This window comes from Monodelphis domestica, chromosome 2 (assembly GCF_027887165.1).
Source record: "Monodelphis domestica isolate mMonDom1 chromosome 2, mMonDom1.pri, whole genome shotgun sequence".
Lineage (NCBI taxonomy): Eukaryota > Metazoa > Chordata > Mammalia > Didelphimorphia > Didelphidae > Monodelphis > Monodelphis domestica.
In genome coordinates this window covers 177,096,368-177,121,171 of record NC_077228.1, presented here as the reverse complement: position 1 = coordinate 177,121,171, position 24,804 = coordinate 177,096,368, and the positions used below count along the sequence as shown (strand labels likewise).

The following is a 24,804-nucleotide window of genomic DNA, read 5'->3' as shown; positions in this document are numbered from 1 at the left end:
GATCTGAAAGAAATGTTTTGATGAGACAGTGTTATTAGTAAGCCTAATTATAATGTTACAGTGTTTATAATGCTTTAAGGTCATAAGTCATCCCTGCCCAAAGATTTTAAAAGCCTTAAGAGTGATACATAATAAATTGAGATATCACTGTACTTTAATAGCAGCTATTAGCTAAATAAATGAAAAATTATTGGAGTCTTTCATAATTAAAAAACAATAGAATCTAACGAATTACTTCTGAGAACCAGGCTCTGAAGACTTGGCTTCAAGTTTCATAGACAGAAAAAGAAAACATTTTTCACATGAGCAAGTTTGTCCTTTATAAGCTACGAGATATCAGTCAATGACTGTACTGCAATGATTGCATAATATTTAGCAAAGCCAACTGACCTATTTGCACACTTTTATTTGGGTTGTGACATTTATAAACCAGGGCTCTAAAATTTATCTAAAGTTTTTTTGTCTCAAGGTAAATTTTAGGGGAAATTCTTTTAAAGGGCTTTCTAAAAAAATCTTTTTCATATATAGCACTAGAATACAGGCAGTTGCTATCTGTACTAAGACTAATGAAGTACTCTTCTCATAACATGTTTCCCATTATACCTCCTGAATTAAATCTGTATAAAAAAACATTAGGCAGGCAAAGTAAATTCATTAATACCCCCAAAATGATCATGTATTTATAAATGAATCAAATAAAGAACCTTCAAAAAAGGTTTAATAGACAAAAGCTTCAGAAAGCTTTAACAACAAAGGCCCTTCAAAAAAATTTGAAGTGGTAAGTAGCTCTATCTGGGAAAAAAAAGAAACCAAAAAAACCAACCTCTTAAGGATGAAATTACCGTGTATGAAGGAGCACAATATAGATTTTATTAATCAAGTCTAAGAACAGACTGTCAAAACACTATGCTATAGCGAACCTCCCATTAACATTATTATAAACCTTAGTTTTCTGACTTATTCAAGAGGGTATTAAGTCATATCTTAGCATTATCTTAGGTGGTGGTGACTGTTTTAAGACATAGATGAGGAAAAGCCATTTAGTCATTTTAATTACTTCAACAAGGTAGATGTAAAAGAATGATCCTATAATTTAACTGAAGGGAGCAAATATGTAATAATTTCTAATGAGACATTATCAAGATTACAAAGCTGAACTTGGAATAAGCTATAGCCAGTCAATTTGAAATATCCAGTACCCAAATGGGACTCAAATATGTCAAGGAAATGAATGATAATAAACAAGGGACAAGCAGCCAACAACAAGATGGCAGTAAAAACTGGACTTGGGATTTCACTGGTTAAAGGGAACTCTCAGGTGAGCAAACTCCATTTCTCAATGAAGGTCAGCACATTCTCTGCAAATAAGTCTTGGAGAACTGTCTTAGAACAATAGTGTCAAATTCAAATAGAAATTGATCCCTGCAGACCACATACTGAGTTGACTTAGAAGACCACAGATTAACATTATTGAGCCTGGTTTGTGTTTTTATTTTGCTAGATATTTCCCAATTATATTTTAATCTTGATCAGCAGAGGTCCTCCTGTTTTGACACGACTGGCCTTAAGCACTGAGAGATTAAGAGATCTGCCATGGGTCACAGAGTTACTATATTAGAGGTGGAACTTAAACCTAAGTCTTCCTAGCTTCAAACCTAGTTCATTGTCTACCATGCCATGCTATTTCTCAGACCATCAAAACATCGGCCAAAATCTTTTTAATTTCCAAAAAATTCTAAATGACAGAAATGCTGTAGAAGTTACAACTTAAAATTTGATATAATGTTGAGTTTTAATTAAAAAAAAATAGGAAATTACCTTGACTGGTGGTGTGGAACAGGGGGAAGGAGACATTGTATAAGTTTCCTGACTGTTGTATGAGGGACTATCTGCCAGATTTAGATAAAGCTCATCTTCACGTGTAAAGTTCCCTTGATTATCCACTCCAGTTGAAATGCAGATGACTATGGCACTAGTGTTATCTGCACGGAGCATGCGCTGTCTCCAACGACCCAGTGCTCTATTGACAAGCATTTTGGCACAAGACTGTCCATGCTCCCCCTGTATTTAAAAGAAAAGTGGGAATCAAATTTAAATGCCAAGATTTTTACTTCTGAGAGGAGTTTAGCATAAAAAATTTAGTACTCACAGGAAGTTTCTGTGTTATAAATTACAACACAACAGTATCATATCATAGAAGATGTGTACTTATAAAATGCAATAAATGTGTTCCTGAAAAAAATATAAATTAGATTTAAAAAAACAAGCATACTCTAAATGCACAGTGGAAGTATGCAAATATACTTCCAAATAATCTTCTAGGAAATCCTTTCCCCAAAAAAATAATCATTTTTTAAATTATCTGCTTTGTAAATCTCAATTATCATGTTTGATAAGATAAGCAAGATGGTACTTTACTTAATCTGTTTCTTCACACACACCCCTCAAAAAAAAGATTAAATTCAAGCAGTATTTTGCCTGTATTGAACTTAGAATTCAGTGTTCATATTGTCAAAAATAAAAAGAACCCACACACCAAAATTTCAAACATACACAACTATGCTGTATATTTAGAAATCTGTTTTGGCTTTCCTTTTCTCCCCTCTGCCCCCCATTTTAGAAAACAAGATCACAAGTTAAGACACCATAGTATGGATGGCAGTGTACATGGGTGAAATACCCAGTTTTTGTTTTTTTTTATTCTGAGATAACTTCAAAAAATGAGGACCTATTTTTAGGGAGGTTTTCATAATTTGATGAACTTCCAAAGTAAAGTGGTTGGCAAGATATTATATAAGTACATTTCATTAGCATTCAACATAAAAGCTCCATGGAAGCAATTCAAAATATTGTCTTAATAAAGTACATTCACTAATGGTTTCTCTGGGAATTGGGAGACACTGTGCCAACAACTGACAAAACAGCTCTCTTCATAGAAGACATAATTTTCAATACAGGAATATAGGAACCGGGACTAAATAAATTTATAATTATATTATAACATTAATTTTTAGAACTCAACTACCCTTTAAGTGTTAAAATAATCTTCCTTTTTTTTCCTCCATGAAAAAAAATTCAATTTGAATTACAGATTGGGACTAAATGAATTTAGAATTATCTTACATAACTCTTGAGATTTTATGCTTCTGTGCACATTACAATAAAATCTTTATTAACTAGGACCATTTAATTACCTACAATTTTCTTACATATCCAGCAGAAATCAAACAAGAAGAAAATAAACATGAAATGAGTAAATATTCATTCAAAATCATATAGCAAGGATTCAAAAGACAAGAAAATAAGCATAAATTGAGTAAATATCCATCCCAATTAATCCTTAAAATTTTTATTATCTCAAATTCAAGCACAGACCCCACTTCTCATCATGATAAATGCCTCTGAAAACTACACCAATATGCCTGTATTATATACTATAAGAACAATGTGGTAATTTGGAAGAGTTTCTTTGTTCACAAAAAAGAATTAAGTCAATTGTGTCAGGATTGATTATCATAAAACCAAAGCTACAGCTTATAAAACAGTGAAATTATGCTGCAAATTATATAAATCAGACATAAAAATACATGTTACACAATGATTATCTGAGGAGGTACAATGTACCATGATGCAGACATACAAAACATAAGGATTTTCTCAGAAGTTTAAACCAAAAACTAATTTGCCACACTAAATACTTAATAGCAATCATATTCTACTTCTTAGAACAAAAAATAGACCTTTTTTATGGCTTTTTTAAAACACAATTCACTTTTTTAAAAGAGACTTAAAGAAAGATCTTTGAAAAGCAAATCTGTAATTTATTTCTTATAATTCACTTTTGTTAAAAAATTTCGTTGACAAGAAAATTCCAGGTAATTGAAGACAATTAGATGGGCTCTCATTAATCCAAGTTTTATTCTAAGTGCTGCTGTCTTCAAGTTCCTATCTCAATAACCTGTAACAATTCCCATTTTTATTAAAAACACAAAATAAACAATAATGAGCTGCCTTATTTTTATTCCCAATTACTCTATAACAGAAGTATTCAATGTTCCATTATGATAGTAGGTAGGCAATATGCTAAAGTAGTCACAGTGATAAAATAGTATTTTTCCATTGAGAATATTACTCTTAAATTAAATGGACTAGCCTAATACTTTTTCACTTTCACCTAGTTAGGAAGAAGTTCTGTTCCTCAATTTATTTGATGCTCCTCAGTACCAGACCAAATAAAAACCACCAAAAGAATAAAACTGGCAAGTACTCCTATTTCATACTTCTGATGTTGAAAATATCAGTGCGTCACTAAAAATTTGAAACTATTAGCATCAATACATTTACCTGAAATCAAAGATTGTAATAATATATTCTGATCACTTCTGTTAATGTTTTCAGAAAAAAAAACTGAATGAATATAGAGCAAGAGCTGAAGTCATTAGTCTTAATTAGACAACATAAAATAAGTAGAATACTGATACTAGAAACAAAGAAGGATGATATCCTAATTTATGCTCTAAATATTTACCAAAACATGAAAAAAACTTTTAAGAATATTTTTTTAATCTGTCACATTTCTAAATAACCAAAGAATTCAAATTAGTCAGAGTACCTCATTAACCCAGCATTACAATTAATTTTGGTATTAAAATGACTGAAAATCATAAAGAAAATATACCAACCACCAGGTAACTGGCATTTATATAGAGCTTTAAAAGTTTGCAAAGCACTTTAAATAAATGACCTCATTTGAGTTTCACAAGAACCATGGAATAGGTATAAGTACTATTATCCCATAAGAGAAGTGAGGTAGGGAAAGATTAAGCCTGTGGTAATTAAGTCTGTGGTAATGCAAGCCAGTATGTAAGACATGGATAGAGATGCAGGTCTTCTCTCCAGCACTATCCAGAAGCCTAATGTGCCTCAAAAAAAAATTAGCATTGTGTTCCTAGGGTTTAAAAAAAAAATTCAGTACTATTATCAGAGAGCAGATGATGAATCTAATAGAAACCAGTGTCTGAACCAAGACAGAAGCCTGAAAGTTCAGACTAAATAATTAAGATTTTAAAACTGAGAAAGTACAGATTTGCTGCCAGCATGACCTAAAAAAGATGCCTATTTTTCCCTCTCTTAATACTTTAGGGTAATAATGGAAATTAAAGGGGTAAGATAGAATAAGGAAGACAGCTGATATGTCAGTCAGGAAGGCTGTTTTTAAGTCCCACCCCTAATCTATACAAACTGAGTGACTATGTGACCCTGTGCAGTCAATAAACCTCAATGATCCAAGGGAACTCTCTTCCCCGGAAGAGAATGGGGGTTTTATTTTTTCTATTTGCACCCTCATCATCTGGCATAGTGCTTGGCACATTGTAGGTGCTTTGCAGATGTTTTTTGGTTGATTCATAAGGGAGATTGGTATTTATTTTGGAACACTCTGTTTTGAGAGGTTCATTGATTGTAGAGGGTCACACACACAGTCACTTAATTCCAGGAAAGAGGTGATAAGTCGCTAAACGATGGCAGAAGCTGAATGAATAGAGAAAAGGGGTTGGACATGAGAAGTTCGGGGGGGGGGGGGGGGGGGCACGATTTGGCAAATGAAGGTATATTTAGGATGAGTGAGATAAGATATGAGGATAATACAAAAGTTATAGGGGCAGCTAGGTAACTAGATGTATTGAGAGCCAGACCCAAGACACCCTGAGTTCAAATCATGGCCTTAGATACTTCCTATCTGTGTAACCCTGGGCAAGTTACTTAACACCACTGCCTTAAAACCAACATACAATATTGATTTTAAGACAGAAGGTATGGGTTTTAAAAAAAATATTAACATTACCAACCTGGGAAAGAGAAAATGTAAAGTATGAAAGTATGAAAGAGGCAAGTTTGGGAGGTGGCTTATGTTTTTGATATGACAGGTTTTGTCAATGGACATTTGATGTTCCTCATATATAGACTTAATATATGTGGAATCTCTCCATATAGATTGCTATTGTACAATCTAAATTAGGAGACAGTTAATTTCTATTCAAGATCTTTGACAAAAGTACTAAAAACCAAAATGAGGATAGCAACATCAAATTATCAAGGTCTTTCTCCTCACCATCAAGTATTTTTTCTCTTCTTGGTCCTGGCACATCGCAATGGCATCCTGAGGAGGGATCATGTTCCATAGTCCATCACTGCCCAAGATTATATACTTGTGTTTCCGGGGATCAAGAGTGTGGACACTTGTATCTGGTTCTGGAGACACTACAAACTCCCCAGTATAAAAGTCATAGCTCCACAAGTCACCTAGTTTGGAAGAAAGTGAAAAGCACTGTTATAGAAGTTAGTAATTCTCATTAATAACGTCTGGTTTGATGCTAAAGCAACTAAATAATTCACAATTATAAGTAGGGAAGTATATCTGGAACAAAACCTCATATCACGACATTTAGGCACAATGAACTAAGCAAAATTATGTTAAAATTTTCAATAAGAGAAATAGGATTTAATTGATATCACTGAGAATTGGGAATAAAACTACTAGAATGTGCAACGGAAGGATCTCTTATACAGCAGAAACCTAAGAAAAATGGAGAAAAAATGGATCTGTATTTACCTCTATAAGAATCTACAAACCTATATATATATATATATATAAAGATGCTTTATATAGAACATTTTGGTGAAAAGAAAAAAATGATGAGGTGGAAGAACAAATTTCATAAGGAAAACATTGTCAATAGCCTCCCTAATACAGACCACAAACTAGCTCAGAAATAAGATATGGTAGTGATTAGGGGGAAAAAAGGTTACAATTATCTGAATATGTGAAACCCAGATTTGTTCTTGTTTTAACATTTCTTTAGTTCAGGTTTATTATCACGCAAAACAGGCTTCCATATTGATCATAAAAAACCAACACCCCAAAATAAAACAATAAATACATTAATGTGAAAAATAGTATGCTTTAAAAACCTCTGACAAAGGTTTAATTACTCAAATTTACAAAGAGCTAAATCAATTGTACAAAAAAATCAAGCCATTCTCCAATTGATAAATGGGCAAGGGACATGAACAGGCAGTTCTCAGCCAAAGAAATCAAAACTATTAATAAGCACATGAAAAAGTGTTCTACATCTCTTATAATCAGAGAGATGCAAATCAAAACAACTCTGAGGTATCACCTCACACCTAGCAGATTGGCTAACATAACAGCTATGGAAAGTAATGAATGCTGGAGGGGATGTGGCAAAGTTGGGACATTAATTCATTGCTGGTGGAGTTGTGAATTGATCCAACCATTCTGGAGGACAATTTGGAACTATGCCCAAAGGGCAATAAAAGACTGTCTGCCCTTTGATCCAGCCATAGCACTGCTGGGCTTGTACCCCAAAGAGATAATAAGGAAAAAGACTTGTACAAGAATATTCATAGCTGCATTCTTTGTGGTAGATAAAAATTGGAAAATGAGGGAATGCCCTTCAATTGGGGAATGGCTGAACAAATTGTGGTATATGTTGGTGATGGAATACTATTGTGCTAAAAGGAATAATAAAGTGGAGGAATTCCATGGAGACTGGAACAACCTCCAGGAAGTGATGCAGAGCAAAAGGAGCAGAACCAGGAAAACATTGTACACAGAGACTGATACATTGTGGTACAATCAAAGGTAATGGACTTCTCCATTAGTGTCAATGCAATGTCCCTGAATAATCTGCAGGGATCTAAAAAACACTATCCACAAGCAGAAGATAAACTGTGGGAGTAAAAACACCGATGAAAAGCAACTGCTTAACTACAGTGGTGGAGGGGATATGACTGAAGAGAGACTCTGAATGAACACTCTAATGCAAATACCAGCAACATGGAAATGGGTTTGAATCAAGAACACATGAGATACCCAGGGGAATTGCGCGTGGGCTTTGGGAGAGGTGGTGGGAGGGTGAGGAGGGAAGAAAAGAAAATTATCTTTGTTTCCAATGAATAATGTTTGGAAATGACCAAATAAAAATTTTTTTTAAATTAAAAAATTAATAAATAAAATGAATGTAAAAAAAAAATAGTATGCTTTGATTGCTATCCATCAGACTCCAACAGTTCTTTCTCTGGAGGTAGATAGCATTCCCAATCATAAATCTTTCAGGATTATCCCAGATCACTGTATTTCTGAGAGTAGTCAAGTTTCCACAGATAATCATCATACAATATTGCTGTTATTGTGTACAATGTTATTTCTGTTCTGCTTTATTTCACTCTGCATCAGTTCATGCAGATCTCAGTTTTTTCTGAAATCATCATCTTGCTTATAATTTCTTATAACATGACAGTATTCCATCACCAACATGTACCCCAATTTGTTCAGTCATCCTCCAAATGATGAATGTCTAGAGTTTTTTGGTTAAGTAAATATATCTAAAATTCCCAACTTGCCTAATGATTTCATCTCATATACCCAAAAAGAGACAACACAAGACATTGCTACTATGGACTTCTGAACAATAATGAAGAATTAGTTATGATATGAAAGTGATGTAAAGTTTAAAAAAAGATTTTTTTCTAAGAGTCTAGAATAGCAAAAGAAAGTAATGCTGGACATGCATGTACACGGACTTAGGAAAACAAATTTCAAAAAGGTTCAGAGGAAAGATAATTTTGTATTCCAAAGACTTTAAAAGGAAATACAACTCTAAAAGCATGAAAGACCTTAAACACCTAATATTCTGTCTATACAATACAAAAGTAATCCTATTTCAGATGAAAAGGGAAAGGACCTAAATCAGTATGATAAAACTAAAAGCTTAATGCTGAGATCAGACTTCAAAAAGAAACATATAACAAAAAGGGAAGACATAAATCAAAGAAAATAACAGTGTGATTCTTTAAGTCTAAACCTATGAATAAACGGAAGCTTATGAAAATTGCCAAAGCTAACAAAATGGCCTTACTTCACTAAAGTATAAAAAAGGGAACACACTTGGAGGAAGTTGTTATCATGTCGATAACACTCTCCAAAAAGAAAGCCAAACTAATCGTTATTCTGTTTTCAATTTTTCCATCAAGAAGAATAATCTCAAAACTGCAGAAGGGCAGAGCCAAGATGGTGGAGACCCAGCTGCTTTCTACCAAATTGCCCTTGAAAAACCAATTGTTAAAAAAAAAAATTAATCTTGGAGACTTTATCTTAAATTTATAAGAATTTATTAGTAAAGAGAGAGAAAGAAGTAAGGTTTCCAGCCTTTCTGACTTAAGTAAGATCTGGTCTGGGATTCCAGACCCATGAGGTCTCCTCCACAAGGGCCAAGGTTCCCTCCATGAGGGTTGAAATTCCCAACACGAGGGCCACTTACCAGAGAATGCAAGCCAGATTAAAAACCGTCAGGTCAGGTCAGCTCAGAGAAAGAGTCAGACCAGGGAGAAGGAATGGAACAAAGAGTCTGACTAGGCTCTGTCATGGTGAGTCCTTTCCAGGATTGGATTGGGTTGGAGGTCCCCCAGATATTTAATACACACAAATGATATACCTCAAAACGAATTCTGGGGCAACATAACCTACAGAAAGACAAAACAACTTTGAAGTCTGGCACAAGGGATCTAGTGCACTGGGGTGGATGTGGAGTGCAGGCCCCACAAAGGCAATAGGCCTAGGGCAGAGCTGAAGCAGCACCCAAGATTTCTGGAACTCTCAGCCACAGATGGAAAGGAGGGTCAGACAACAGCTCAAAGAGATTTCAAGGATCCCTTTGTTGTTTTTTGGGGCAAGACTCTTGTTGTACTGTCCAAATGAAGAACCACAGTCCTGGGGCAAAGTCACAGGGTAAGGAGGAGCATCAGCCAGCATACACCAGCACTTGCAGCCACAGGAGAACCAGTGACCCTGATCACAATTCCAAGGGGTAAAAGAGTGCTTGGGATAACTTATAGGCACAGGCCAGGAGAGTACTAAACACCTCTCCTTACATCACATTACACCTTGGAAGAAACTAAAAAGCAGATAGATTCCCAGTGCCATCTCTGATGACAGCTACACAAAGAATCTGAAGCTTGAAACAGAGCTCCCTTCACCAAACACTCACAGAGTCAAAGTTTAACAGTTTTTTAAACTAAAAGAAAAGGAAAAAGATAGGAAAATGAGCAAACAACAAAAAAATGACATAGAAAGTTAATTTGGTAACAGGTTAGATTCAAATTCAGAAGACAACACAAAGTCAATACTGCTGCATCCAAAGTATCCAAGAAAAATATCAATTGCTCTCAAGCCCAAAAAGAATTAATGGAGGAGCTCCAAAAGGAATTTTAAAATCAAATAAAAGAGAAGGAAAATTGGGAAAAGAAGTGTGAAACAAGAAAATCATGAAAAAAGTTAACAGCTTGGCAAAGGAGGCACAAAAAAATATTAAAGAAATTAATGACTTCAAAAACAGAATAGGCCTGTTGGTAAATGAGGCACAAAAATCCAAAAAAAGGAAAAAAAGAACTCCTTAAAATAAAAGCAGAATTGACCAAATGGGAAAAAGGGAAATACAAAAATTCACTGAAGAGAAAAACTACTTGAAAGACAGAATTGACCATTTGGAAAAAAAAGAGGCACAAAAATATTACGAGGGAAAGAACTGGCCAAATAGAAAAGTGGGTACAAAAGATCATTGAAAAACATTTCTTAAAAATTAGAATTATGCAAATAAAAAGCTGACAACTACTTGAAACATCAAGAAACAATCAAAGTCAAAAGAATGAAAAAAATAGAAGAAAATGTGAGGTATCTAATGGGAAAAACAACTGACCAGGATTCCTGTGTATGGGACTGCTTACCATCTCAAGTGGGATGAAATCAGAGAGAGGGAGGGAAGAAGGGAGAGAATTCAAGACTCTATATTCTTTGGGAAATGTTGTAAACTGGTTTTACATGTAATTGTAAGAAAATAAAATAAAAATGACAACCAAAAAAAAACCCTGCAAAGAGCAGAGCAAATACACTAGATGGATCAATATCCAAAGGAAGTGAGCACCTAACCACTAAAAATAAGTTTAAGTCTCAAGATCAGGATAAATTTTATTTTTCAGGGTACCAAAAGAATTGAGGCCTTTTAAGAAAAATACCATTATACAAAATGCTCAAAAAGTTTTAGTGTTGCTTAAAATTTTAAACTAAGACTTTTAAGAATCCATCATTTTGTCAGTATGCACACTCCCTCCACCAAAACTGATCAAAACCTTGCCTGAGAAAATGGCCCTCTTAGATGCCTCACTCCTAAAATTCAGCACAAGGCAATTAACCTAATGATCTCTGTAAATTTAGCAAAGGTTAGTCCTCAAACAAAAAATATAGTCTGACCCAAAACCTGTGATCAAAAATCTTTCAATGGAACCCACAAAATTTAAACAACAAAGCTTTCATGAACCGAGGGTCATACCCCACCATGATGAGGTATCAAAAGAAGATGCCTGGGAAGTGAAAGAGAAAATTTAAAAGGTAGCTAAAACACCCTAATTTTCAAAACAGGTAAGGAGTTTTTTTAAAACTAGACTGCTATACTTAATGTCAATTAAAATTCCAGACTATGTTATTAAACAGATGATTATAGAGTAGAAATAAAGAATTATTTTTCAACTATCAGAAACCCAGGTTTTGGTAATCATGAATAGTTTTACTCTTTAAGTGAACTACTAAAAGGGAAAAGAGAAAGATGGAGATGTTCCTAAACAAATTTCTTTCTGTTGGTTAAATCCATAAAAAACCAAAGCAGAAAATTTCACTTTTCAGATGTTTTACTAAGTGTTCAAAGGAATTTCTAAACATTTTACCAGTTTTAATTTAAGTTCTATAGAATCTTAGAACGATATGGAAGAAGAGGGGGTCAAATCTTAACTTTTCTGAATCTCAATGCCACAACCAAAACATAAGTAACACTATTTCCAAAGGTTGCTGTGATGATCAGAATAGAAAATGTACATAAACCATTTCATAAAACCTTAAAACAATATGTAAATGTCAGCCATTATCATCATCATCATTAAGTCTGAATACCTTGACAAGAAAAACAACAAGAATCATGGCTAAATACTCTCTTTGCCCAAAGAAAGAGAAATAAAGGCATTAATTTCTATTTCTTTTGTCCTGAAATACTTTGGGAATCAAAAGACCTAAATGAATTTTAAAATAAATAGTTTCTAGGCATGACGTTTCAATAAGAATAAGCAATTCTTTTTCTTTCAATAGTTCTAGCCTTTTGCTAAATAATAAAACTTCTGTCTCTCCCCCTTCCTGAGTTTGAACTTTCCCATTAACCCTAGTAAGGGATACTGGCCAATTAAGATGTACTCAAAGCCCAAAGAATACTTCAAATAAATTACTCTCCTGCAATGTAGCAAAACCCACTGCTGAGCCAGTTTCATTAGCTAAAAGAGCCAATTTACCTGCCCAGCAGAAAAGAACACAAGCTACATAACCCAAACTTCTTTACATAGCTGCATCCCCACCTTTATACCAGCACAACAAAGATCATTGTTGATGTCAAGATAAATGAAAATGGAAGGCAGTTAAGAAAAATATTCAAAGAAATCAATTACAAGTAATATAATTGATAAAAGTCTTCAAAAAACAAATTTTGGCTACAAACTGGATTCAACATTGTCATTTTCAGTAGGAATCTAATTTTTGGAGGAACTGTAACCCACAGGTCTAAACTCAAGGTCTGAGGAAATAAGAACTGTCTAGTAATAATATTTAGGTTCAAATACATACAATTCAATACATATATCCTTGAATAAAGAATAGTATTTTTCACCTTTAGTAAAAGAATTAATAACTTAATACTACACAACTTAGATTCAGTTGCTATTCACTTCAAATAATAGCTAAGAAGAGGGAGAAGGGAGAGAAGAGGAAATAAAGGACAGAGAAGAGATGGGGAGAGAGGGAAAGGGAAAAGATGGACCCTCTAAAAAGTTTGTAAACTGGCATGACCACATCCGAAGAAATAATAGCTAAAACAAACAACTGAAAGAAGGCTGGCTTTAAACAAACAGAAATCTAGAAAAACCTGTCGGGAAACTCCTATGGACAATATAGCCAGATGGTAGACAGATAGTGAAACATGGGAGGTGGAGAAGGTAGCATCTAAGGTAAATACTGTTTTGAACAAACTGGATAAATAATGATGCTAATAAACAGCATGGAAAAACAGATTTTCAAAGAAGTTAAGCTTAGTTCCGACTATATTGAATTTCAATGTTTAGAAATGTTAACCAATCATGGAACATATATTTAAAATTGCTTTCCATCTCTTGCAGTACCTTGCCAATGAAAGAAAAATTCCCTGCTTTTTTTTTTTTGTCCAATGCTACAGTAAGGAAATCTTCTGAAAGACTTAATCTAATTTTTCCCCTCTTTATATTCTTTTTTTTTTTAAACCGTTACCTTCCGTCTTGGAGTCAATACTGTGTATTGGCTCCAAGGCAGAAGAGTGGTAAGGGCTAGGCAATGGGGGTCAAGTGACTTGCCCAGGGTCACACAGCTGGGAAGTGTCTGAGGCCAGATTTGAACCTAGGACTTCCTGTCTCCAGGCTTGGCTCTCAATCCACTGAGCTACCCAGCTGCCCCCTCTTTATATTCTTTTTAAAATTATTTTTCTTTTCTTTTTTTAACCTCTTCATTTTCTAGTTAACTTTCCACTTAGATCTCCAGTAAGTGCCTTCTTCTTTGGGTTAACAAAATACTTGCAAGTCTTTGCCTAGCTTTACTTTTAGAACCCTCTGTTGCTCAGGGTTCAATATGATTCTCCTAAATTAAGAGGAAACAGAGAAAGAATAGAAATGCCTATGCTTAAACTTTTACAGAACCAGTAATGTTTGCTACAACCAAAACAAAAATTTAAAAAAGCTTTTGAATTATAAAGCGTTCAACAACACCGTACCTTAAATTCAAGCTGGTTCCAGAAGCAGGGGTTATTTTTTTTATATTAATTTACATTTGGCCAATGATATTATTCAGTTGTCTCCTATATCCCATGGAGTAACCTAATTAATAACTGTTTCTTTATTCTACCTGACACTTCTGGAGGAAGTAGTCAATATCTGCTCCTTTTTTCAGTCTAGTACCAACACTTTCATTCCTCTCAATCACCCCTATTTCAAATGAAAATGTATTTGTAAAATACCTAACACAGTGACTAGCACATTTCTTTTCCCTCTCTCCAAGGTCAATCCTTCAAGTCAAAAAAAAATTTTAAACCCTTACCTTCCAGTTCAGAATTAATACTGTGTATTGGGTCCAAGGCAGAAGAGTGAAATTGACTTGCTCAGCTTTAAGAACAATTTAAACCCAGGACCTTCTGTTTGGGCCTGGCTCTTATTCCACTGAGCCTGAGCCACCTAGCTGCCCCCTCAAGTCAAATCTGAACTCTAATTTCATTTCTAACCCTTTTCTCATTCCTCAACCTCTCAACAGTTTTGACACTGCTGACCAGTCCCTCTTTTTAGTTACTCTATCTCTTCTTATCTTTCTGATGACTTTATTCTGGCTCCCTATCTTCCTTTAAACCTCTCTGGAAAGCCCCTAAAGCTCAAATTCTTCATTTTTCTTCCTTCTACTCTCCTACTCTTCCCTAATTTTCTTGCCCTCTTTTTCTCTATCAGACACAGAAATCATTTTCTCTTAACTTCTATATATCTTCATGACTGCCAATTCTCCCAGCTACAACTCTAGTTCCAACTCTCCATTCAAGCTCTAATCTTTCATTTCCAACTATTCAAAAGCCAAATTCCCTTATTTCCTTTCCCAACCATTGACTCAAATTAAAAATGTCTAAAGCCAATCACCTATTTGTATGTCCCATCCCAAACTCTCCCAAATTAGTTCATGACACAAAAGTATGCTAAATTAACATTTCTAAAACTCCTTTCAATACATTACTTCCCTATCCCAAAGTCAAAGGATCCTATGATTCTTTTTGTATGCTCCATATTACTTTAATACTTTTAAAAATGATTCACTGTTCTAAAATTTTCATCAATAAACATAATTCCTTTATACATCAAGTAAAAATCACCTAAATTAAAAAAAAACTAAATTAAAACAAAAAATGTAAATGTTTTATCTGGTTTGATTTCTATACACAGGATGTTCCAAAAGTATTAGTGTAGCTTTAAGTTTTAATCAATTCAGAACTATAAATACTCCATTTGAGGGTTATTTCTTTCCTTTCTTTTTTTTTTTAAGACCCTTACCTTCTGTCTTAGTATCAATTCTAAGAGATGAGCAGCAAGGGCTAGACAGTCAGGGTGAAGTGACTTGCCTGTAGTAACACAGCTTGGAAATGTCTGAGGCCATATTTGAGCCCAGTTCTTCCTGACTCCAGGCCTGGTTCTCTATCCAATGTGCTATCAATGTGCCCCTTTATTTCTTGATTTTCTTATTAAATTCAACATACCTGTCTTGTGCCATTATAGACTGCTCTAGTCAGTTTTCAGGATTTATAAAAACTTTCAGATCAGTTGATACTCAATGAAAGGACTACATCTGTAGTCCAAGTCTTAAGGCTATTCAGAGAACTAGATTTTGAATCATGCAAAACAATTGTGAGATGACTCCACAAAAAAAATCTACTATAGATCTGGTAAATTGAGGTGGACAAGCAAGAGGACCTACTCTATTAATTCAGTATAAGAAAGTGCCATCTAGAAATTGTTCCACACACAAAGCCTCATCTTGTTAAAACAAAAATTTTATTAAACAAAATCCACAAAAATAAAGAGTGAAAGAAATTTCAATACTTTCAAATTATTTCTGTTTATTATTTATATTTCTGAAATTAAAGTTTTTCACTGACTTTTAATACACCATGTGTATATAAATGTATATATAGAGGTAGACTCAAATGACTACAGATATCATAATAAAGATTAAGAATGTTTTATTACAATAATTGAAAGCACAGAGCTCCCAAGGTCATAAGTAGTAAAAGTTCAACAAATTAATCGCCATAATAACATCTAAAAAAGATGCCTTTAATATTGGTACAGAAAGTTCGGAAGGGGATTCTCCCAATAGGTTTGTCAATCCAACATAATGTGACATTTTATATATGTGTGTGTGTTTATATATATAATACCACAATTTTGACAAATTTAGCTTCTTCTGAACAATGACAAAATGCCTAAGAAATTTTTAGAACACTAAAAAAGGCTACCTTGTTTAAAAGTTGGTACATTTCTTTCTATCTTTTGATTTTTACCACTACCAGTACTGTCAATAGGGTGATAATTTCTTTTAAGATTGTTACACAAAAAATACAAATTCCTAACCGCTGGGAAAAGCCTAAAGCCTAAAGCCTAAATCATTTAGGAACAAGTATGAAGAAAATTTTAAGCCCTCTTTCTACCCCCCAACTATCACATAGTTTCTTATTAATTAAATTGAATCTCATAATCTGATGATCTGATGTAGAGAATATCAAGAACTAATAAAAAGGGAGGAAAATCTTAGAATTTGCAAAAGCTTATTGTAAGGTTTCAAAGTGGTTTTGACAATTAAAAATTTTGGGGTATTGTAGTTGGGCAATCCACTTAGCTTCGCAGTATCTCAGTGTCTTAATCTATAAAATGGGAATAGCTATCTCACAAGATTTCTGTGAAAACCCAAGAATATGTATTAAAAGGGCTTTTGTTGATACTTGTTTATATTCTGAAAAGGTTTTTAACAAGGATCTCCCCATTATGTAACAGCTTTTAAGCTCCTGCTATACATTTTAATATTTATCATTAGCATTTACAACTGAATCTATGAGTCCTCTAAAACCCCAAAATCTTTTTTCAAGAAAAACGTACAACCAAACCATGCCTCCTCCCATGTTGTATATATAAAGCTGATTTCTTTTAACCCAAAATAATAATGGCCTTATTAAACCAACTTCTTTTTCAATTTGGTCCACTGTTCCAGCCTGTTGAGATTTATTTGTAGTTCCCAATTCTATTATTTAATGAGTTAGCTATCCCTAACAGTTTTGAGGCACTCACACATTTTCTATAATGCATTCCATCCTTTGCCTTCATCCAAGTCACTGATGATAATGTTAAACAAAAAAGGGTTAAGAATAGAGCTTTGATTGACTCCATTAGACAGCTACTTTGATGCTGACCGATGTCACAGGCAACTCTTTGGCATCAATAATTTAATCAGCTCAAAATTCAACCTAACTAAAATGTTATGCCAGTCCACAAATCATCATCTAATCCATAAGATTCCAAATAAGGAAACTATCAACCTGCTGGCACAGAGGTGATAAACTCAAAGTGAAGAATAAGATATTTCTGAATTGAACTAATGTGTGAATTTGTTACTTCCTTAAAAAATATTTTATTTTTCTTTCTTTTTGCTTTCAATAGAGAAGATGATAGGTAGAAAAAAGGGCTGCAGAAAAGATGGAGATTCCTTCCATCCCCACCATAAAAAACAAGGAGTCACTGAAGCCATTTTTTAAAAGCACAAAAAGGAATAGAAGGCCAAAAAAGAATCATGGGCAAGAACTTGGAAAATTATATGTTAAATTTATTAAGAAAAGCTAACTGCATGTAAGAGATGTGTAGTTCCACATAAAATCTACTTTTTCAAGCTCAGAATAAAAGTCATGTATCACAAAGGAAATGGCACAAATAAAACAAAATGAAGAAGTTGGAGTAAGTGGACTCTGAGAATCCTTCCAACTCTAAATCTCTGACTGATCTAAAGACATAATGAAAAATTAATATATGAACTATCACTTGAAAACCACAAGAGGGCAGCTCTGCTAAAATTTTATTAGTCAAAATCCATCCTATCATTGTTGATATATTCTTACAAAATTATAATCTATTAAATTCCCTAAAAATAAGCAAGAGGTAAAAAGATACAGTGGAAAACAACAGAGTAGAAAATGGCTAGAACCAGAAACTTGGCATTGGACAACTAAAATTTATCCAGAACTAATAAAATGGTAGGAATATACAATAGATGATATAAATGCTCAAAACCAAAATAAATTTCAAACTTTTTTTTAAAGGAAGGACTAAAAGTGCCTATAAGAAATAAATATGACTTTCTTCCTTGGTCAATAAATCAGTATAACACAAGAGGTCAATGGAGAAGCAAATGGTGGGTATAGAACAGAGATGGGTTAAGCAATAAATAACAAATAATTAACCTCAAATAATCAAAGTAAAAGATAATAAGGTATACATGGAAAAAATTGGGATAACATGTAGAAAGGCCAAGAGCTTACCCACTGGCAACTTTTCTATGTCAGCAGAAACTGAGGAAGAGGTTTTTATAAAAAATGATACAATGAGTTACCTTGAGAACACCAGAGACAAGAGATAAAACTAAGTTTTAGTAGAATTCATTTTGCTAGGTTACCTAGTCATTTGGATTTGACTGTCAAGAATTGAAAATTTGATTGCTTCAAAAATATATAAAATAGGTTACTAACTGGTTTTGTGTACCCGTGAGGGATTATACCTACTGTTATGAAAGACAAATTAGAAAGTCAGGCGGTTCCTTCCTTCTAAAGGATTGGTAAGGGAAGAAAAAACATGAAAAAGGCAATATATGATGAGTCAATAAATTTTTATTTATCTAAAAGGCATGCAAAAGAAAAGATACATTATGGCTGATACTAACACTTCACAGAAGAACTGGGCCTAGGCTTACACAAGCTTTGAACATTTGGCTGGATAGAAATGGGAGGAGAGACTAGGACAAGGAAAAGTAAATTCTAAATTCTCTCTCTTCCTTCTGCCTCCCCAATCCCTGAGGACCATAAGACATTTGATATAGGTTATTTAGGAGTTATCATGCAAAACATTTCTACATTCATCACTAAAAACCATACTTTTAAGAAGGCCATTATACAGCTAGAAATTCTTGAATCCCTAAAAACTACATTACCCAAAATTCCTTTCTTTTATTACCTAGAATCCTTTTCCCTTTTCCTGTATCCTGGCATTTATGTGATTTTATTTAAGTTTGCTATGACTACTCCCTCGTGCTCTTCTCTTGCAACCAGACTGGATTTAGGTAGTTCTTTTACTTTAGTTATTATTAATAAAACTTTTACAATATAATACTTAAGTTATTGAATATTAATTTTAAAACCCACATTTTGCCTTACCAGGAAGGGTCAGAATTCTCAAATATTTTTTTTTAAATATATTTTATTTGATCATTTCCAAGCATTATTCGTTAAAGACATAGATCATTTTCTTTTCCTCCCCCCCACCCCCCATAGCCGACGTGTAAGTCCACTGGGCATTAGATGTTTTCTTGATTTGAACCCATTGCTTTGTTGATAGTATTTGCATTAGAGTGTTCATTTAGGGTCTATCCTCTGTCATGTCCCCTCAACCTCTGTATTCAGGCAGTTGCTTTTTCTCGGTGTTTCCACTCCCATAGTTTATCCTTTGCTTATGAATGGTGTTTTTTTTTTCTCTCTCCTGGATCCCTGCAAGTTGTTCAGGGACATTACACCGCCACTTCAAATATTTTTAAGAGAAATTTTCAGTTAAGCTAGTAAGTTTTTTGCTGACCACCCAGCCCGCCTGCCTTCCTGCCATCACAGCCATGGCTGCTCCGCATTCTGCCTACTGTTAACAGGGATGCCCCTGTTTTCCTGCTTCCTGCCTCCCAACCATCCTGACAGCCTGTGACCAAACCCACCTGCCATTCAGAGCCACCTTCCCCCCCCCCCCCCAAAGGTGAGATTCCCAAATCCTTTTGGCCACCACCCTACTCTGCTACATAGGGTTGGTTTTCTAGCCTGCCCTAGCCATTTTTCAGTGTGGAGAAGCAAATCTGTGCTTTTTTTTTTATCCTTTTTAAAAAACTCTTACCTTCTATCTTGGAATCAATACTGTGTATTGGTCCCAAGGCAAAAGAGTGGTAAAGGCTAGGCAATGGGGGTCAAGTGATTTGCCCAGGGTCACACAGCTAGGAAGTGTCTGAGGCCATATTTGAACCCAGGACCTCCCATCTGTAGGCCTGGCTCTCAATCTACTGAGCTACACAGCTACCCCCAAAACTGTACTATTTCAAACCCCACTCCTTCTAGTTTTCAAGCAAAATTTTTTTAAGCTGACCCTGGACTCCTAGTTTAGAAGGCTGTTACTAAAGGTTTTTTCACAGGGAGGGCAGTTAGTTCCAAATCAGTAGATAAAGTTAGTTTTGGGGAATAAGCCTGCTTTTTCCTTCTCTCTCTAGACTCAAAACTGAAAACAAAAAACCATTCCCTTATATGCAAATATGCTATTGTTTTCCCTCAAAGTTTTGCCTACTATCTTGTTTACTCTGTAAACAGACCCCATTCAGTGTCTCCCTTTTTTTTTAGGAATAATGCTGTTAAAAAGCATAACTCAGTTTCTTGCTCACCTCAAACAGCTTCCATTTCCAGGGAGCCTTATAGAGCTCATGCAGCTTACACCTTTAGGGTGAGTTTTCTTACTTCTGATCCTGGAGGTTTGGGGACTGATTGGATACCTTGCAGTTGAGAGCTTGACTAATCTTAAGATAAGAAGGGGAGATGCATCTCCCTATATATCTCATTGTCATTTTGGCCTGCCCCGTTTCTGCACCACATCACATTTGGAATTTGTTCACATTTGCCCAGTGTGTACATGAGGAACTTCAGATGGATGACAAAAGAAATCTAAATGGATAATAAATATGAGGGAAGGTAAGAACCTTACTTAGATTTGGAGGTGAATTTTAAGCCTTCTTCAGTGTTTTATTTACTAACCATCTTCAGTCTGTTCCCCTCAAGAAATGGATAATAAATATGGGGGAAGAAAAGAACCTTACTGAGATTTGAAGGTGAATTTTAAACCTTCATTGTTTTATTTGCTAATCATATTCAGTCTGTTCCCTTCAAGATAGTACACAAGTCTATTGGAATTGGTGAAAAGGATTTTGACTGAACTGTCTGCCTGTACCTTCTCATTTGCTTATATTATTGTATTTACTGATTGTTTTAAGGTTTTATCTTTTTAAGTTCATATATTATTAATCTAATCAATATTATTTTGTTACACAATTCTTTATTTTGTACCTTTGCTGAAAAACGAAACATCATTGTATAAGCCTATGAACATCTTGCCCAAACCCTTGTCACTAGATCCATCAAAAATCAAATGCTGCTTGTACCCCAAAGAGATAATAAGGAAAAAGATTTGTACAAGAATAGTCATAGCTGCACTCTTTGTGGTGGCAAAAAAAATGGAAAATGAGGGGATGCCCTTCAATTGGGGAATGGCTGAACAATTATGGCATATGTTGGTGATGGAATACTATTGTGCTCAAAGGAATAATAAACTGGAAGAATTCCATGGGGACTGGAACAACCTCCAGGAAGTGATGCAGAGTGAAAGGAGCAGAACCAGGAAAACATACACAGAGACTGATACACTGTGGTATAATCGAACATAATGGACTTCTCCATTAGTGGCAATGAAGTGATCCTAAACAACTCAGAGGGATTTACAAGAAAGAACACTATCCATTCAAAGGAAAAACTGTGGGAGTAGAAACACCGAAGAAAAACAACTGCTTCATTAGATTGGTCAATGGGGATATGACTGGAGATGTAGACTCTAAATGATCAACCTAGTGCAAACATCAACAACATGGAAATAGGTTCTTATCAAGGACACATGTAAAACCCAGTGGAATTTCGAGTCAACTATGGGAAGGGATAGAAGGAGGGGAGGGAGGTAAAACATATGATTCTTGTAACAAAGGAAATTGACTAAATAAAACTTTCAAAAAATTAAAATGTGGGAAAAAAAATCAAATGTTGCCTTAAAATCTTTTCTGCCATTTTGCCTTTGTTAATTGCCACATAGATGATAATGTTGGATGGACTTCATCAAAACTGGTTACAATTATATACAACATTAAGAGATTTAATGAGCTAAGAAATTAATTTTAAGAATTCTTCAGAAATAATTTTAGATAACGTAGCTTCTGAATGGATTGTGTGGGTGTGTGTGTGTGTGTGTGTGTGTGTGTGTGTGTGTGTTTTTATATAATAAAGAATGATGTATTTAAGGTAGAGAACCAAATAGAAGTTCGTGCCAGAGAGGGAAAAAAGCTTTATATAAAAAAAAAAAGAAAAAAAGGAAGCCAAAAGGAGCTCCTGTATGTATACTCTTCAGTTTAATTTACTTCCACCAGAACAATCTAGATTTCTTGATGTTTTAGACCCCAAAAAGGATTTCATCAACAGTTAAAAATGTCTTTGCCAAAAGTTGAAAGAATTGCTGCATCTGTAAAAATTGTGACAAATATCCATCAGTTCATGGGTTTTTTAAAAATGTCACAGCAACTCATGTGAAATATGATAGTGGGTTTGTTTGCTATTGTAATTAACTGGACTACTATGAATTTTGTGGATTTTGGTACTGTCTCTGAATGTGCATTATCTACTGTACAACTTACTGCTTTAGAAATTTGTTACTTTGTGAAAATCATTTGCATTCACACAGTGGCTCATGGCCAAGTTAAAAAAGGAAGTGGATCTAATTTTTTAGTGAGGAACCTTTGTATTGTACATGTCCTTGGCTAATACAGTGTATCACTGATTATAAGCTACATATTTTTTTCATTATAACTTTTTTATTCTTATTTTTCCTTGCATGTGCAATATAATATTTCAGCTTTTTATTTTTTCTCTACTTTTTGTAGTTGAAGCACATGTCAACAGTATTGAGATTTTCTTTAACTTTTTTGATTTTGCAGTAATATAAGTTTAAAATACATTGGCCTAATGTCAATGCATACCCAAGGGAATACAAAAAGAGCCACTGTACAGTGCTAAAGAAGCACAAAATTATCTGCGTAGTGCCTATGGAGCACAAGGTCAAAGAAACCAAATCCCAGTAGGATTGATGAGATTTTGAGCCAAGACAAGAGGACTTGAACTTATTTGGGGTTCAAGATTGCAGCTGTTTTGACATATGTCAAAGGCATGTTTTCCTTGTCCTACATTCTACCAAGTAACTCAATTTGGCCTTTTCTATCTTTCATAGTGTGGTAAACTTTCTGAAGTCTTGGCAACTGATTGGGTAAGTGCATAATTGCTTAAATAATTTTAATTGGGCCCTGATTCAATGACCTATTATAAACTGTCTTTTCCTTTACTTGAGATTTTTTAGACATAAGATATTTTGTATTTCATTCCACAAGTTATTTTTTCTTTTTTTTTTTTAATTTTGATATTTTGGAATTCTTTTGTAAATTCATTCATATACCTCATAACTCAACCATGCATCCCTGAGTGATCCCTGTGTTTGTTATCAATCTCCTCAGGGGGTTCTATGTCATTGTTTGAACTTTGATTTGAATTTGAGCAATTTTAGGATTAGAAATTTAATGCCGATCCAGGAGAAAAAAAAAAACACCATTCATAAGCAAAGGATAAACTATGGGAGTGGAAACACCGAGAAAAAGCAACTGCCTGAATACAGAGGTTGAGGGGACATGACAGAGGATAGACTTTAAATGAACACTCTAATGCAAATACTATCAACAAAGCAATGGGTTCAAATCAAGAAAACATCTAATGCCCAGTGGACTTACGCGTCGGCTATGGGGGGTGGGGGGGAGGAAAAGAAAATGATCTATGTCTTTAACGAATAATGCTTGGAAATGATCAAATAAAATATATTTAAAAAAAAACAAAAAAAAAGAAATTTAATGCCTCCCAGAACCTATTTAGAGAAGGTGCCATGAAAATACCATGCTGCACCAGAAGATCCAGGGTGAACTTTGGGATGTGAATTGAACTAGGGGGGTGGGGTGGGGTGTTTGAAATGCTTTTGTTTTGAATGTATACTCTTATGCCAAAGGGGACTGCCCCCCTAATTGGCTTTTTGTTAAACTACTAATCATATTTTGTTCTCTTTTCCTTTTATCCACAAATTATTGCAATTTGTAAGTTAGGTTTTTTTCCATGATCCTTATGGAGAAGACTGGTCTCTCAATAGAATCAAGAGGGGAATGTATAGTTGGAAATTCTTGAACCCCTAAAAACTACATTACCCAAAATTCTTTTCTGTGTTACCTAGAATTCTTTTCCCTTTTCTTGTATCTCTGCATTTACATGATTGTATTTAAGTTTACTGTGACTCCTCCCTTGTGCTCTTCTCTTGTGACCAGGCTGGATTTAGGTAGTTCTTTTACTTTAGTTATTATCAATAAAATTTTAAAATATAATACTTAGTTATTGAATATTAATTTTAAAACCCACAATACTAACAGATGAGCATATTCAGAAGGAGAAAACATGAAACAGGGAAGAATCTAGAAGTTATTTCATGAGAAAATGATGAAGGAACTAGGTACATGTAACCTGAATATGTTACACATTAGCTTCAAATATTCAACAGCTTATCAGGTGAAAAGTATTGCAACCATTCCATGCTACTACCAATATTATATAGGAAAGTTAGGGAAGTAAACTTTCTGGAAAAAAATTTTGTACCTAACTAAACTGGTCTTCAAATCATATTCCTTTCACCAGGCCCATATTCAATAAGGGGAAGAACTCTACAGCAAAAGACTTCCAGTAATGGATGGACTAGCAGCAGAAGCAGATTCTAAAGAAGCCTTTTGACCATGTAGGTAAACCTATGGCACATGTGCTAGAAGGGGGCTGCGCCTTTCTCCCTCTCCACACACACCTGAGGACATTCCTCATTTCACCTACTCCTTTCACCAGCAACCCAATGGGAGCACTTCCTCCCTCCCCATCTGGGGTAATGGAGGGGCTCACATGTGGCCTGATGGTT

General features: G+C 34.5%; 1 protein-coding gene across 2 annotated transcripts in view; it reads right to left on the bottom strand.

Annotated features, from left to right (window-relative positions):
- PPM1D (protein phosphatase, Mg2+/Mn2+ dependent 1D) overlaps nucleotides 1-24,804 on the bottom strand; it is a 51,122-nt gene that overhangs the window by 6,000 nt on the left and 20,318 nt on the right. For both annotated transcript variants that reach the window (XM_007481753.3, XM_001362074.5), the window contains exons 4-5: nucleotides 6,110-6,300; nucleotides 1,819-2,061 (exon numbers count right to left, since the gene is read on the bottom strand). In XM_007481753.3, coding sequence (XP_007481815.1) covers nucleotides 1,819-2,061; nucleotides 6,110-6,300 — 434 coding nt within the window. The remainder of the gene's footprint in view (nucleotides 1-1,818; nucleotides 2,062-6,109; nucleotides 6,301-24,804) is intronic.